This window comes from Crocodylus siamensis, chromosome 2, assembly GCF_052110815.1.
Source record: "Crocodylus siamensis isolate JL-2025a chromosome 2, ASM5211081v1, whole genome shotgun sequence".
NCBI lineage: Eukaryota > Metazoa > Chordata > Crocodylia > Crocodylidae > Crocodylus > Crocodylus siamensis.
Genome location: NC_143396.1, coordinates 167,569,931 through 167,584,249, shown reverse-complemented (window position 1 = coordinate 167,584,249; position 14,319 = coordinate 167,569,931). Strand labels below are relative to the sequence as shown.

The window sequence follows — 14,319 nt, the reverse complement described above, 5'->3', positions numbered from 1 at the left end:
GGGGGTGGGGGTGAGTCATGGTGGCTGCCTTGGGCCCCGCACTTTGTGGGGTCTTGCAGAGCTGGGTGGAGCAATGGTGGCATGGAGCTGGGCAGAGCAGCAGCGCCACATCCAGCCACTTGCTGCTCCCACCCTCACTTCTGCTGATGCTGTTGCCAGCGGCAGTGGTGGAAGCTCCTTTGGATCCAGGACTGAAGTGGGGGCAAGGCTCCACATGGGCTGATTTGCCCCAGGCCCCACACCCTGCAGACTGGGGACCAATTGGTTAAGCAGCAACTGTGTAGAAAAGGACCTGGGGTTTACAGTGGACAATAAACTGAATAGGAGTCAACAATGTGCCTTTGCTGTGAAGAACGCTGACAGATTACTAGGCTGCATTAGCAGGAGTGTTGCCAACAGATTGAGGGAAGTGATTATTCCCCTCTGTTCTGCACTGCTGAGGCCACATACGGAGTACTGCATCCAGTCTTGTTCCCCCCACTACAGAAAGGATGTAAACTACTTGGAGAAAGTGTGGTGGAGGGCAATGGAAATGCTACTACCTCATGAGTCTCTGGGCACTGCTGTCATTTCACAGAGCAAGCTAATTAGCATATTTAATTTAGAGTCTACTGCTTTACAAAAAAAAAATCCAGAGGATATTTCTTGCATAATAAGACTTTTAAAGATTTTTTTTCCACATAATTTATCAACATCAATCCTACCAGATTCTGCCATTTTCTAACTGGGTTTTGAATAGAGCACATCAAAAACTCAGAAAGCCTAAACTTTTTCCATCCCAACCAGTTCCCAGCAGAAGGTATGTTTACCCAGCACCATCCTTTATTATGTTTATTCGGTATGTTTTCCTTCTGATGCCAGACTGATACAATGGGGCACTATTTTAGCATAAGTATAATCATGGTTTATTTTGCAATGTAACTTAGGCATGTAGCTGTTATTAATACTAGAAAATAAAATATTGCTTAAACTAAAAGCTAATAAATATGTATACTATGTTGTATCAACAAGCACTGAAATACCCTTGAGGATATGGATTTTATTGTATTGCTCAAACTCATATAAAAATGAGTAGGGAGCTTGGGATTGTTTTGACTAATGGCTCTACATACTATCTTTATTTCTAAGCTATTTCAAGTTATGCATATGAAGATGTAGGTGTTTAGGGGAATTTATGGTGCAAAGGAAGACCTACTATGCAAGCAAATTGTCTTGAGGTTTAATGATTTCTATAAAAGCTTTTTGCCTTTTTTTTTTGCAATAACATTATATTTTTGTTCAACTTTTAGTCCACTAAAATCCTAAAACATGTTTCTCTTTTTCTTCAATATCGTATACTAGCCATTCACTCCCTATTTTGCATTTGTGCATTTCATTGTTCCTTCCTATGTGTGAGGCTTTGTTTTTTTCTTTGTTATATTTCTATTCAATGTGGACGATTTTTCCAATTAAGCATGGTTCACCAGGGCACCCTTGGGGAAAACTAGAAGTAATGGTCACAAACTCCTGGAGCCTCATTTCAGGCTCATTTCAGGCTCAACATTAGGAAAAACTGCTTCACATCTAGGGTGTCCAGACTGTGACCATTACTCCTAGTTTTCCCCAAGGATGCCCTGGTGAACAGTTGTTCACTGAGCCCTAGATGTACTCTTCTGATGTAGTGGTAATCTGCTACCAAGTCCCCTCTCAGCCTTTTCTTTTTCAGGCTGAAGAGTCCCAGATCCCTCAGCCTTACTTCATATGGCTTGCCATGCAAGTCTGTGATCATACAGGTAGCCCTTCTCTGGACTCATTTAAGCTTTAGCATGTCCTTGTTAAGGTGCAGAGCCCAGAATTGGATGCAGTACTCCAGCTGCAGTCTCCCCAGTGCTGAGTAGAGCTGAGTAGATCAGGAGAATCAATGGTTTTGCTGCAGATGCACCAATTGATGCATGGCAGCTTATTGTTGGCCCTACTGGCTACAGCTTCACACTGCCAGCTCATGTTCATACTGTGGTCAATTATTACCCACAGATCTGTGGTGGCAAGTGATGGGGGATTGTCTGTCTTGCTGCCTGATGAGAGGCAGCAGTTGCACAAGCATCCATGTCATGAGTTTTGCCTGTCAGCAGCTCAGGGTGCAGGGCTGCAGAACCCCCCTGCACCCATCTCCTTGACAGCTGGCAGGCTTCATGTCCACAGCAGGCCCTAGCAGCCAGGCCTGCAGTAGTTTCCCCTCCCTCGTGCCCTAAGACAGACACGGTTGTAAAAGCACGAGTTTTGTCTGTCAGCAGCCAGAGGTGCAAAGCCAGAAACAGGTTGAAACAGCATTGAAACAAAACTGGGGTTGAAATTTCACACAGCCCTAGGGACCACCTCTGTACCATGTGCATTGGAGTAGAGCCTACATCACAAGGCAGCCTGAGGTGTATCTGGCTTTCATCTCACCTGCACATAGTTTCTGCTGACCCCCCTGTTCTCAGGAGTTCAGTAGTGCCCACGGGCTTCAGGGACCTTGGGTTCAGTTCTGATTTCCAGCAGAAGAAACAGGCCCTGATAGAAGCCAACAAAGTTAGCTCATCCAACCCAAATCCTTCCTGTTTACAAAACAACTGTCTTGGCCACCTTCTCCTCCCATCTGTTTCCACCTCCTCAGACCTGGATACACACTCCTTGACAAGTTGAGATTCTGAGAGCTGAGTACATTCTAAGGCAGTGGCCCACATTCAAGGTTGCTGTTCCCCAGAGGACAGGACACTCCCATGAACAGCCCCTGCTTTCTCAGATCCCTCCACAACTCTGCCCCCCACACTGCCAGCTTCCCCCAGGTATCTCAGTTCTGTGACGCTTCCCAGCCAGCTGCACCTCAAATCCATATCTCCACACACCCACCTTCCTTGGTATTACTGAGGAAAAGACAGGCTGATAAACAACTGGTAGGAGCAGCAGAGGTGAATGGAGTGGGGGCTGCAGCTCACAGGAGTATCAGGTGGTGTCAGGCTGCAGCCTAGAAGCAGGGTTTGACTCAGCTTGTTTCTGGACCTCACTATCAGACTGAACTCTGAGTTTCTTGACCTGACTTGTTCCTGGATTTTGCTTGCTCCTCCTGACCCTGGTCAGCACCTTGATCTCCAAGTGGCACAAAACTTGGTTGCCCATAACCCACCAGAAGAGGCAGGAATCAGAAACTGGGTGAATTCACTCCAATGCAGGGCATCTAGCTGCAGGACAATGCCCCAAAGTTAGGTGGAAGTTCTGCAATAATCAAGGACATGAAGACTGGAACAGAGGAAAGAGAACTGTGGAAAGAGTTGGGAAAATGAAGACTGGATTGAAAAAAGAGCCTTGCCATGCTGATGAAGTGGTCTAGCAGAAAAAGTTGAAAAAGTGAAAAATTAAGATGTCACTGCACTCCTGAAAGAAAATGTTTCTGGCTTTCAGCAGGAAAATGATGCTTTGAAAATACATTTTCCAAGGATGTCTAGGCTTTAACACAGCCTGTATGTGCCGTGTTACTTTTCTAGTGATCTAGTTTCCTAATAAACTATGTCATGTACCACCCCAGTCGAAGTTCTTGTCAAAGTCTATTACAGCATAAACTCAGGATGACTCCCTGGAGAGGTCTTCTGGAGGAGGGAGGGGGGTGCCACCAGCTGTGTGTCTGGGAGACCATCAGACCTCAAGAGTGGGTGCTGTGGGGTTGGCAGCAAGACAAGAGACAGGCCAGTGTGCAGGGAGAGAAAGGAGGGGGAGTGGAAGGAGTGACTCTGGAGCCACTGCAACAGGTACTTCCAGGAGACAGGGCTGTACCAGCCTGGGAATGGGGTGGAGAAGGCAAGCTGCCTGCAGGCAGTATCGGGCAACCCACCGGCCCCTGCAGAGTAAGTGGTAATGTGGGGCTTGGTCAGCAGCCACCTGGGCCTGGGCCTGCCCAGCCAATGTAGCATGGTCCATAGGCACCCATGCATGCACACACTCCAGTCGGAGGCCTAGCAGTGCATAGCCCCCTGGTACAAAGCATCTTATCTCAGAATTTTTCAATTCTCACAAACAAGCTGTTTTCCCTGGCTCTGTAGGACCTGTAGCTGTGTGCAGGGGAGAGGCAAACATTGTCAGCTGAGATAAGTTGTCAGGGTCACCACCAGCTTTGGCTGGGGCCCTGCAGATGTGGTGGTTCTGGTGGGACCCAGGATCAGACCTGGCTGCTGGACTACCTGATCACCATGGCCAAGGAGTTCCTGGTGGATCTGCAGGCCTGGTATGCAAAGACTATCCCCCTCCCGAGGAGATGAGGGACCAGGCATGAGGAAGACAGACATGTGGAGGCCCTTGAGCAGCAGGCTGTCCTGGTGGCTAGGGCAGTGAAGGTAACAGAAAAGAACTGCCAGGTGGTGTACATCAGACTGGCCCTGGTGGTTGACTTCATGCCACCTGCTGCCCTGCCCCTGACTGTAACTCCATTTGCCCCTTGGGAACTGCCCATTACCCAGCAACAGTCCCCCCCAACACCCACATGGGCCTGGGCTGATGTGCAGTGGTGCCTCCATCTTCAAGGGCCCACTGCCACAGCCCCTGTCCTGAGTTCCCTGACACATAGGGCTCCCACCTGGGCCCAGGCCTGCCACGTATCTTGGTTCCATGCAGCCACAGAGCAGGATCTCCCTACAGCAGTGCAGTGCCAGAATCTCATGTGTGTCCCATTGGCTCAGTCTGCTGGCTGCAGGAGATGAATATGGGGCATACCGGCAGAGCAATGCCCACCATAACCCCCAGGTGAGCCTCCCACCTGCCGGCCTTGGCAGCCACAGGGTACCCCACCCCATGTCCTCCCCCCTCTGGGAGGGCACACACTGCATGCAGTGTAGCACTGTAAGTAGTCTGCACAGGGAAGAGGGTGCTTTATTGATGGTGGGTGGGGTGGGTGGTGGAGGGGTTCTGTGGCGTGTGAGGAAGAATGGCTTTTGTTGGGGTGGTAAGGGGTAGGGGGGTTTGTGTCTGTGGAGGGGAATGATGCAAAAAGCGGTTCGTTTCTTTGGAGGCTCGCAAACAAATCTCAGACACACACTTATTAGAAGCACAAAAGGTGTATTTGCAAATAGGGTCGGAGCAGAGTCAAAAGTAACTCAGATTACTCCACCCCCTGAGGAAATTCTTAGCTGGCTTTTATCTCTTTCTTCCTGGGCACGTGTGCAAAAACAGGAACTCTTACAACTCATTTCCAGTTCATACAAACATATATGTGACTACGTCACTTCATCCGTCGCATGTATATTATAATTAACTACTAAAGTATGAGGGGCGGATAGGCAAATATGCATCAGCTAATTGCGCACGCTCAGAAAGCTCTCTAGGTCACCAAGAGTTGAAATCCCACCCCCCCTTTCAAGGACACAGTCAGTTGAATTCCAGCTTCTGTAATCTGCATGAGAAAGACCAGTAGGAGTGTGGGGTAGAGAGTGATTTATCATGAGAAAAGCTAGCAAACTGGCCAAGGGGGAAAAAGTCCTTGGCAGTGTTTTTTTCTTATCAGGTACGAGATGCAAACTGTGCAGTTCTAACAACACTCCATTTCTAATCATATTCTAACAATACTCCATTTACTGTGCATTTCTAACAATATGAATAAGGTGCTTTTTAGAGAACTGTCTGAATTGAGTGTGGTGCTGGGGGTCTATGATGCAGCACAGGTCCATGGGCAGCTGCCCAGGTAGGCTACAGCATGGAGTGTAGGAGGAGGTGGTCAGCCAGTGCTTCTCAAACCCAGCACCCTGGCCTGGGGGAGGGGAGGTGGGCACTGCTATCACTGACATTGGAACTGGTGCTTCTGGTCCCAGGAGTGCCTCTGTGCTTCCTCCACCCTGGTCTCATAGCATCATAGAAAGTTAGGTTTAAAGGGACCTCAGCCAACCCACTCCTCAAAGCAGTACCAGGCCCAACTAGATCATCACAGCCAAAACTTTGTCCAGCTGGGTTTTGAAACCCCACAAGGATAGAGTTTCCACTACCTCTCTGGGTAACCTGTTCCAGTGCTTTACTATCCTGCTAGTGAGAAAATGCTTCCTAATATCTAACCTAAACTTCCCTTGCTCCTTGTTCTTTCACCTTCCACCACTGAGAATAACCTAGCTCCATCTTCTTTCAAACCCCCCTTCAGGTAGTTGAAGACTGCTATTCATTCTCCTCTCAGTCTTCTCTCTAGACCAAATAAGCCCAGTGCCCCTAGTCTTTCCTCAAAAAGTCATGTTCCCCAGCCTCCTCACCATCTCACAGTAGGCAACTCCTTCGTTAAGAAAATAAATAAACCTGGTAGTAATGAATAGAATCCAGATCTCCTTCCATCCATCCTGGTGTAGTACTCAAAACATTAAGACACAGATGAAATCTCTCCTGTGTGCTTTCCTCCTGGTCCCATGATTCTTGCATTTTTGGTTGACTAGTGGCCAGCTTCATCAAGATAGGACAAGGGTAGCCTCCCCTGATCTTCTCTATAGCCTGGCTATTAAATAACTTTTTTGAGATGTGGGTTCAAATCCTATCTAAGAAGACACAGAAAAACAGATTTTCTCCTTTTCACTAACCACTAGGAGAATGAGGAAACATGGGCACCAGGATCTCCGTGAATTTCGCTTCAGAAATCCCTAAGAATCTATCCTTTGAAGAGAAATTAGGCATTGTGATTTGCTAGTAAATTGAGCTTCCTAATGAACACAATGATTTCTACCTATACTTGCCAGAGAGGGACAGAATTTCAAATAAGTCCCTGGTTAACTCTAGACTTCCTCAGGCTTTTAAATTGGACTTTTAGAAGCACTTACCATATATTCTTTGTGTAAATCACTGAGGTGCTCAAACCTGAAAACTTGTTAAGCACCATGCAAGTCTCTCCATTGATTATAGAGAGATCCTAGGAAGATATTGTGGTCACATTAAACCACCTTCCATGGCACAAAGTACACTACTTAAGAGGTGCAATTCCATCATTGCTCTGAGCTACATTAAATCCTACCGTCTCTCACAATTCACCACAGCAATGGATGTTTATGATACAAGTCCTTCCTCCAAACCTGACAGGAGATTGTAGAATACCATGAGAGATCTGGTCCAATCTAGCCTAAAGGTGGAAACTGAAGTCTGAGGCCATCCTCCCGCAACTCCCTCTGCAACCCATAGTGATATTTATGAATTAAATAACCAGGCTGTCTCAGAGAAATGGCTAAATTTTGAGGGAGTATCTCTGTTAGGGACTATTTTGGGGACATGCTGTAAATGTGACATTTTTTGTCCATAGTATTTTTTCTAAATCTAGGTAGTAAGTGGTGCTCTTTCAGAGTATATGGATTTCAGTAAAGGCATGTGTCATTGTGCTAAATTCACACGAGTGGTGTTCATGCTCTCTACATGTGCAATTACAAAAAGACATTTGCAAATAGGTTGTTGCAGGCTACACTGAGAAGCATTTAATACAGGACAAAACAGAGACAAACAAAAACAGTGGGAAGAAATTTATAAAGTAGAGTGATAATGAGCTCCCAAAATACTGATGAATCTTTACTGTGTATGAAATATATTCCTCTGTACATGTCCAATGCAAAGTGATTCTGTGAGGATCTGGGTGATTAGGTGTATATACCTCTTATAAGTTGCCTGCATGCTAAATTTGATAACATAATTGCTTTTGCTGTATGATAAGTATTTGCTTCTGTCTTCTGGTATAGATTATCGAGCTCATTGAAAATATTGTGTTTGTTATCTATGTGATATTGCATCTGTTAATTTCTCAGTTACAATTGTAAATAATAAATTATTGTAAATACTCATTTAGTGTGTGGTCTGGTATGAGGAGAAACATGGGAGAGCACTCCATTGAGTGGTGGCTCCCAGCTTATAGATGGACTGGGAGTTGACCAAGACCTATTGGCACCCCAGGATCCCAACAATTTGGACGTGGCTCAGGGTAGCACCGCCTTCAGGGTTACACTAGTTGGAGGGTTTACACTGGATTTAACTAGTGCACACACTTGAACTTTCAGATCTTAACAACAAGGTTGGGTCAGACCTCCATGAGAACTTCTGACTTAAGCCACAGCTCTTCCCACTTCCTCTGAAGCTGCTGCTGGTGAGAAAATGGGAGACTAGAGATACCTGGTCCAAACTGGGTTTCTAAATTTCACCTTGATTATGCAGGTAACATTTAGTGGTAGCACACAGGCCCTATAGCCCACAGAATAGGACTGATATATTCTGTGGTTTAGCCAAACACTTTCCATACCTATGGTAGTACTAAAAACTACATTTAGGCTACAACTGAAATATAAGAACACCTTTAAAGGTGGAAGGATGTTCAGTCTTCATACTTCATTTGGTCCTCAACCTCTCTGGAAAAGCAAATCCAGAGATAAAATACTTTCACTATGTTCTTCCCTAAAGCCTTATAAGGCTGGCAGGAAATTACAATTTACTTTATTTTTTACATTGTTCATTCATTTTAATTGTCCTTATCCATCACATAATTAGTCTAATCTTCAGGTCCACACAGAAACAATACTGACAGCATCTCCATCATCTGCACAGTTTTATACAGTGGAGGACAGCTTTTTTTTTTTTTTTTTTTTTTTTGGAGGTGTGTCACAAATTAAAATTGCTCCCTTCTTGAGTACCACTTCAAACCTCTTCCTCTGCTTCAGACCCCTGCCCTGGTTTCCCTGCCCAATCTGCTGTGTGCCCCCCACAGAGGCTACCTCTTGTTTTGTAGATGATCAAGAGTTTTGACAAGCATTTTTCTCTACATCATTCTCCTCAGAGCATCCTTCACCTCTTTGTTCCTTAGGCTGTAGATCAAAGGGTTCAACATTGGGGTCACTACTGTGTAGAACATAGAGGCCATTTTGTCCTGTTCTTGTGAATTCTCTGTTCGGGACTGTAAGTATGTGCAGGCCCCAGTTCCGTAGAATGCAATGACAGCTGTCAGGTGAGAGGCACAGGTAGAAAATGCTTTTTTCCTGCCTTCAGCAGATCGTATCTGCAGGATGGTGTACAGAATGTAAGCATAGGAGCCCATGATTATCAGATTGGAGCCTACTATATGTAATATAGCAGTAACAAGCAACACAACTTCATAGGTGTGGGTGTTGGAGCAGGAGAGCTTAAGAAGAGAAGGTATTTCACAGAAAAAGTGATCAATAACATTGGAGTGGCAAAAAGATAAACTTCTTATCCAGGTAGCATGCAGTATTGAGTAAATAAAGGCTGTGACATGCAATGCGGTGGCCAGCTGGAGACATTTTTTGGAAGACATCACAACCGTATAGAGCAAGGGGTTACAGATAGCTATGTAACGGTCATAAGCCATCAGTGACAAAAAGAAGCATTCAGAGGAAGAGCAAACAGTAAAGATATACATCTGTATAAAGCATTCAGTAACAGAAATGGACTTATTTCCCCACAGTAAGGTCTCCAATGCTTTGGGGATGATATTGGAAGAATGACAGATATCTACACAAGATAGCTGACTGAGGAAGAAGTACATGGGGGTGTGGAGTCGGGAGTCAATACTGATTAAAAGGATCATCCCAAGATTTCCCACCAGTGTGATGACATAGATTACCAGTAATACCCCAAAGATAGCATCTTGCATCTCTGGATGAGCAGAAAATCCCTGGAGGATGAACCCAGACACCATAGTGAAGTTTTCACCAGCCATTTTTATGACTCTGTGTGGTAATGAAGTGGAATTTTAAAGTTAATCTTGGAGATATGTGGGGTCTAGAATGGATTATCATGCACATTTAAAATCAGTTAAATATGTTGGCAAAACTATCAACATTTAATTTATAATGGACAACACGGAATGCCTAAGAGCAGTGACTGATTTCCCAAGGAAGTATAAAAGCAGGCTGAGAGGCAGGTGCTTTGGCTTCTTCACTTTCAACCTAGAAATAAAAAGTCAATTAAGATTAAGATCACAAAGGTGGAGATTAAAGGCCTATAGCTCTATCCTATACAAACAACTCTTGTCTTCCAGAGATATCAAAATACTTAAGAGAAGTATTAAATGATGCATGGCAAATGATATGAAGAAAGAGTAAGAGAACTAGGCATGTTTAGTTTGGAGAAAAGGTGATTAACCTTCATACATTCCCATTGAGTAATTTCCTACCTCAGACACATATTTTGTGCACTGTCTTAAAGTTGATTAATTCTATTTTTTTTCTGTTTAGGACATTGTCACTGGTACTGCAGTGCACAATATTGTCAACAAGCAGCCAGCTTACATGAACGGTTTGCTCTGTGTAAATGAAAAATTGCCCAGGGTGATGTGTTACCCCAGATGTGAATATATTTTTTTCCATATGGGGTAACAACTTACTCCAAGCCCATGTTAACACATTGGGGTAACTTTATACCCCAATGCAATTTCTGTATAAATGACAGGACTAGACCTGTTTGACCACTTTGGGTGGATGCATCTGAAAGGTCAGCATTCATTCATAACTCAGTCATGTCCACTTCAGGTATCCATGGTAACTAATGGATGGCTATTCTCCACTCCGCTTTTGCAGAAAATATGGTAACCCCTTTTACTAACCACTTTGCTTGCAGGCTGCAAGGTCATCAAAACACCCTGCCCTTTGTCAAAAACAAAAACAAACAAAAAACCCTTTGTCACATTCAAATCCACCTCTGCTCCCTTTTCTTATGGCAAAACTTCACCTCACCTGCCCCTTTCATAACATACAAGTTAGTTTGCCCTGCCTTTGTTGGAAGTGAGGATAAGGAGCAAAGGGAAAGCAGAGAAGAAATAGAACATCATAATGCAATACAACATACACTGTGGAGTCTCTTTCAGTGGTAAGGGCTTCACACCACCTATGCCCTTTTACCTGCTCTTAATAAGCTCCTGCATGTGTTGTTTCCAAACAGCATCCACCCACATTTGGCTTTCCTGCAAAGGGTGGATGTTGGTCTCTGGCATCTGTGCCCAGGAGTAGGGTGCTACCAGTGCTGTCATAGGGAAGGGCAGAATTGCTTTGGTGACAGCATAGGTGGATAGGCTTGTCTTTGATTGTTATGTATACACATTCAGAGGTAATCTTTTTTTTCTTTTTTTTCTGCAGTCCAGGATGAGAAGTCAGTGCATATTCAGTGCTGAAGCCTGTCTTGCACAGGTAACTGGAGATCACAGTGACACATCCACTGATTAAATCTTATCCAAACACAGTGAGGATGCTGACTTGCTTCCGGCCATGGGAGATTGTTCAGAGCAAGAAGACCATGGATCTATGGAAGTTTCATTCAGCTCTGATGAGGAGTTGGTGCCCCAAGAAGAAGTGATGCCAACACTTCCAGTGGGAAAGGGAAGAGGACCAGCCTGAGGCCACCATGGAAGACCAAGGAGAGCTACAGCAGGATGTAGAGCAGAACCACTGCCACCAGCCCCAGAAAACATTGCAGATGATGACACCTTTAGAAGAAGGAATGGCAGAGTTTGGGGAAAAAAGTCCACAGCTAATATATCATCAGAGAACAGCCAAGGACATAGTCCATGAAAATGCTGGGCCAACAAGAGAAAGTAATAAAGACACAGTGATGGAAATGTTCCACCTATTTCTCTCACAAGGTATCCTGACTGTTATCATAAGAGAGACAGAGAGGCAGAAAGAAGATTCAGTAAGTGGAAAGACAGTCATCATGAAAATAGAAAGGAGTATAGAAATCTGGATGAAACAGACCTGAGCACTTACATTTTCCTCTTACTGCTGAATGGTCTATACTGATGTGGTCATGAGTCACTCAAGGAGTTGTGGGAACACCGTACTGGGCATCCTTGCTTCTGTGCCACCATGAGTTTAAAAAGATTCTGTCAAATTACCAGCTACCTGAGATGTGACAACAAACTGACATGTGAGGAAAGGAGAGCTGTGGACAAGCTTGCTGCCTTCAGAGATATCTGGGTACAAGTTGTGGAGCAGCTCAGAAAATGGTATATTCCAGGAATACACCTGACAGTTGATGAGCAGCTCATTGCATTCAGGGGTCGTTGTCCCTTCAGACAGTCTATGCCTGGCAAGCCTGTCAAATATGTCTTGAAAATTTGGTAGTGTTGTGATGCAGCAACATCATTCCCCCTGTCTGGAGACATCTATTTGGGAAAACAACCAGAAGCTCCACTCCAAGGTAATCTTGGTACCCAGGTCATTGAAAAACTGGTTCATCTCTGGTACAACACAGGAAGGAATATTGTGGGTGACAATTTCTTCACAAGTACTGACCTGTCAGAAAGACTGGTACAGCAGGACTTGACATATGTGGGTATGATTCAGAAAAACAAGACCGATATCCCAAATGAAATGCAAGCAAATCGAAGAAGAGAAACTTTTTCATCCATTTTTGCTTTTGATGGGAAATTCATCCTAGTTTCCTGTGTTCCAAAGAAGTCCAGATTTGTGCTGTTGCTGTGAAGCATGCACCATGACCTGTCAGTGGGTGGAGATCAAAGAAAGCCAGACATCATCCTTGACTACAATAAAAATAAGAGTGGCATGGATAACCTTGACCACTTAGTCTGTATGACCACCTACAGATGGAAAATCAACAGGTGGCCAATGACACTATTTTCAATATGCTGGATGTGGCTGCCATTGGCAGCCTCATCATTTGACTAGGCCACAGTGCAAACTGGAAGCAAAGATCATATTTAAGAAGATGGCACTTCTTTTTGCAGGAGCTTGTAGAACAGTTGATTGACAGACAAATAAAATGAAGAATGATGGATACATGTAATCTGTCTAAGTCCATCAAGTCTGGTATGACTGGCATAAATTACAAATTGCCACAATACATCCCAGTAGAACCTTCTCCAACCATGAGTGGACATGGTGTTTTTTTCCAAGGACAGATGACTGCAAAACTCAGAAACAATACAAAGATTGTAAGCTATTTGCTTGTGTTCACCACAGTACATCACTGCTGCTTTTTGAGGAATGTAATATTTAGTTAAAACACTTAAGAAATGTTTTTGGAAGTAATTATTAGTTTGAAAACAGTGTGATCAGCAGACTTAGCAAAGTGTTTATTCATGTGTTAAAACTCTAAAAAAAATATATTTTGTTCATAGTTCTAGTTAAATAATATTTTGGGTTCAAATCATCATAAATACTCTTTCAAACAATCTCTAAGTTTAATAAATAGTTTTTGGTACATTTATACTGTTGTTACTGGTTTTCACTTTGTTCATGCGTGTCGGGTAACAAGTTACCCCATGAGAACAACAATGGTTATGGTTTCATGAGAAGAGATGAGGGTTAAGATGGAATTAAAACTAGTCTTCAAATATCTAATGGTTTGCTGTAAGTCAGAGGGAGAACAACTGTTTTCCCTTGCCACAAAAGTCAGGACGTGAAAACAGGGAGTTAAATTGCAGAATAGATTTAGTTTAGATGTCGGCGGGGGGGTGGGGAAAGAAAGAAAAAACACAACTTTCTTACTGTTAAACAACTAAAACAGCAGAGAAAAAAACTGCCAGGGAAATTATGGAATTTCTTTTATTAGAAATTTTCAGGAAGAAGCTGGATACTTGCTGGAATAGTGTTTTTCTCCTGCATCAGATATCTGTAATTGATTTGCCTTCATTTTTAATATACTTTGCAAGAGCAAATGTCCAAATTGAGTTTCATTTACATTTTTTATTATCAATAAAAATCCCTAATTCTGTTCAGTAACAGTGGAGAAGTATTAGGAGGATTAGCTCTAGTTACAGAAGTCTGAGATTGTTTTAAAGTCTTGAGTCCTGCTTCCATACTTTTCAGAAAATGGCTGTTGAAGAATTGGAAAGGGTTCTTAATACAGCTACAGTAATGAGTGGGAATATCAGCTTTCCTTCTCATGGTTGATTCAGGGACTCAATCCATGAAATACATCTAAGATGACTTCTATATGTAAGTGTTTTTTAGCAGAATAAGCAAAAGCACCAGGGAGTTATTTATCCAGCAACTGGAAGGTGAACCAAGTTAAAACAAGACTGGAAATTAAGGGCAGAGAATTGTTAACAATTGCAGAAATACATAAATGATGTCTTAATATAAATATGTGTATATGTGCATGTGTGCACATGTACATATGTCTACGTTTAGTATAAGATCAGAGCAGCAAAAGCATCTAACTATAGAGGAAGAAGGTCCATTTAAGCCTCACTGGCTGCATCTACATGAGACCTGACTGCAGTAGCCAGAGACTACTGTTCAGTACCATCGTGTGGCAGAAATCATGATGAGACACTACTGCACAATAGTTTCAGGCTACTGTGCAGTCAGCATCTCAAGAAAGCCTTTCAACAGCACAACT

At 43.7% G+C, this 14,319-nt stretch overlaps 1 protein-coding gene across 1 annotated transcript; it reads right to left on the bottom strand.

Annotated features, from left to right (window-relative positions):
* Positions 1–8,761: 8,761 nt before the first annotated feature.
* LOC149871148 (olfactory receptor 5F1-like) lies at positions 8,762–9,679 on the bottom strand. The gene has a single exon (XM_090034840.1). The coding sequence runs from the start codon at positions 9,677–9,679 to the stop codon at positions 8,762–8,764; it is 918 nt and encodes a 305-aa protein (XP_089890966.1).
* Between the last annotated feature and the right edge of the window lie 4,640 nt (positions 9,680–14,319).

Excerpts from the sequence above, each read along its gene's own strand:
- LOC149871148 (XM_090034840.1), bottom strand. The coding sequence starts at position 9,679 with ATGGCTGGTGAAAACTTCACTATGGTGTCTGGGTTCATCCTCCAGGGA.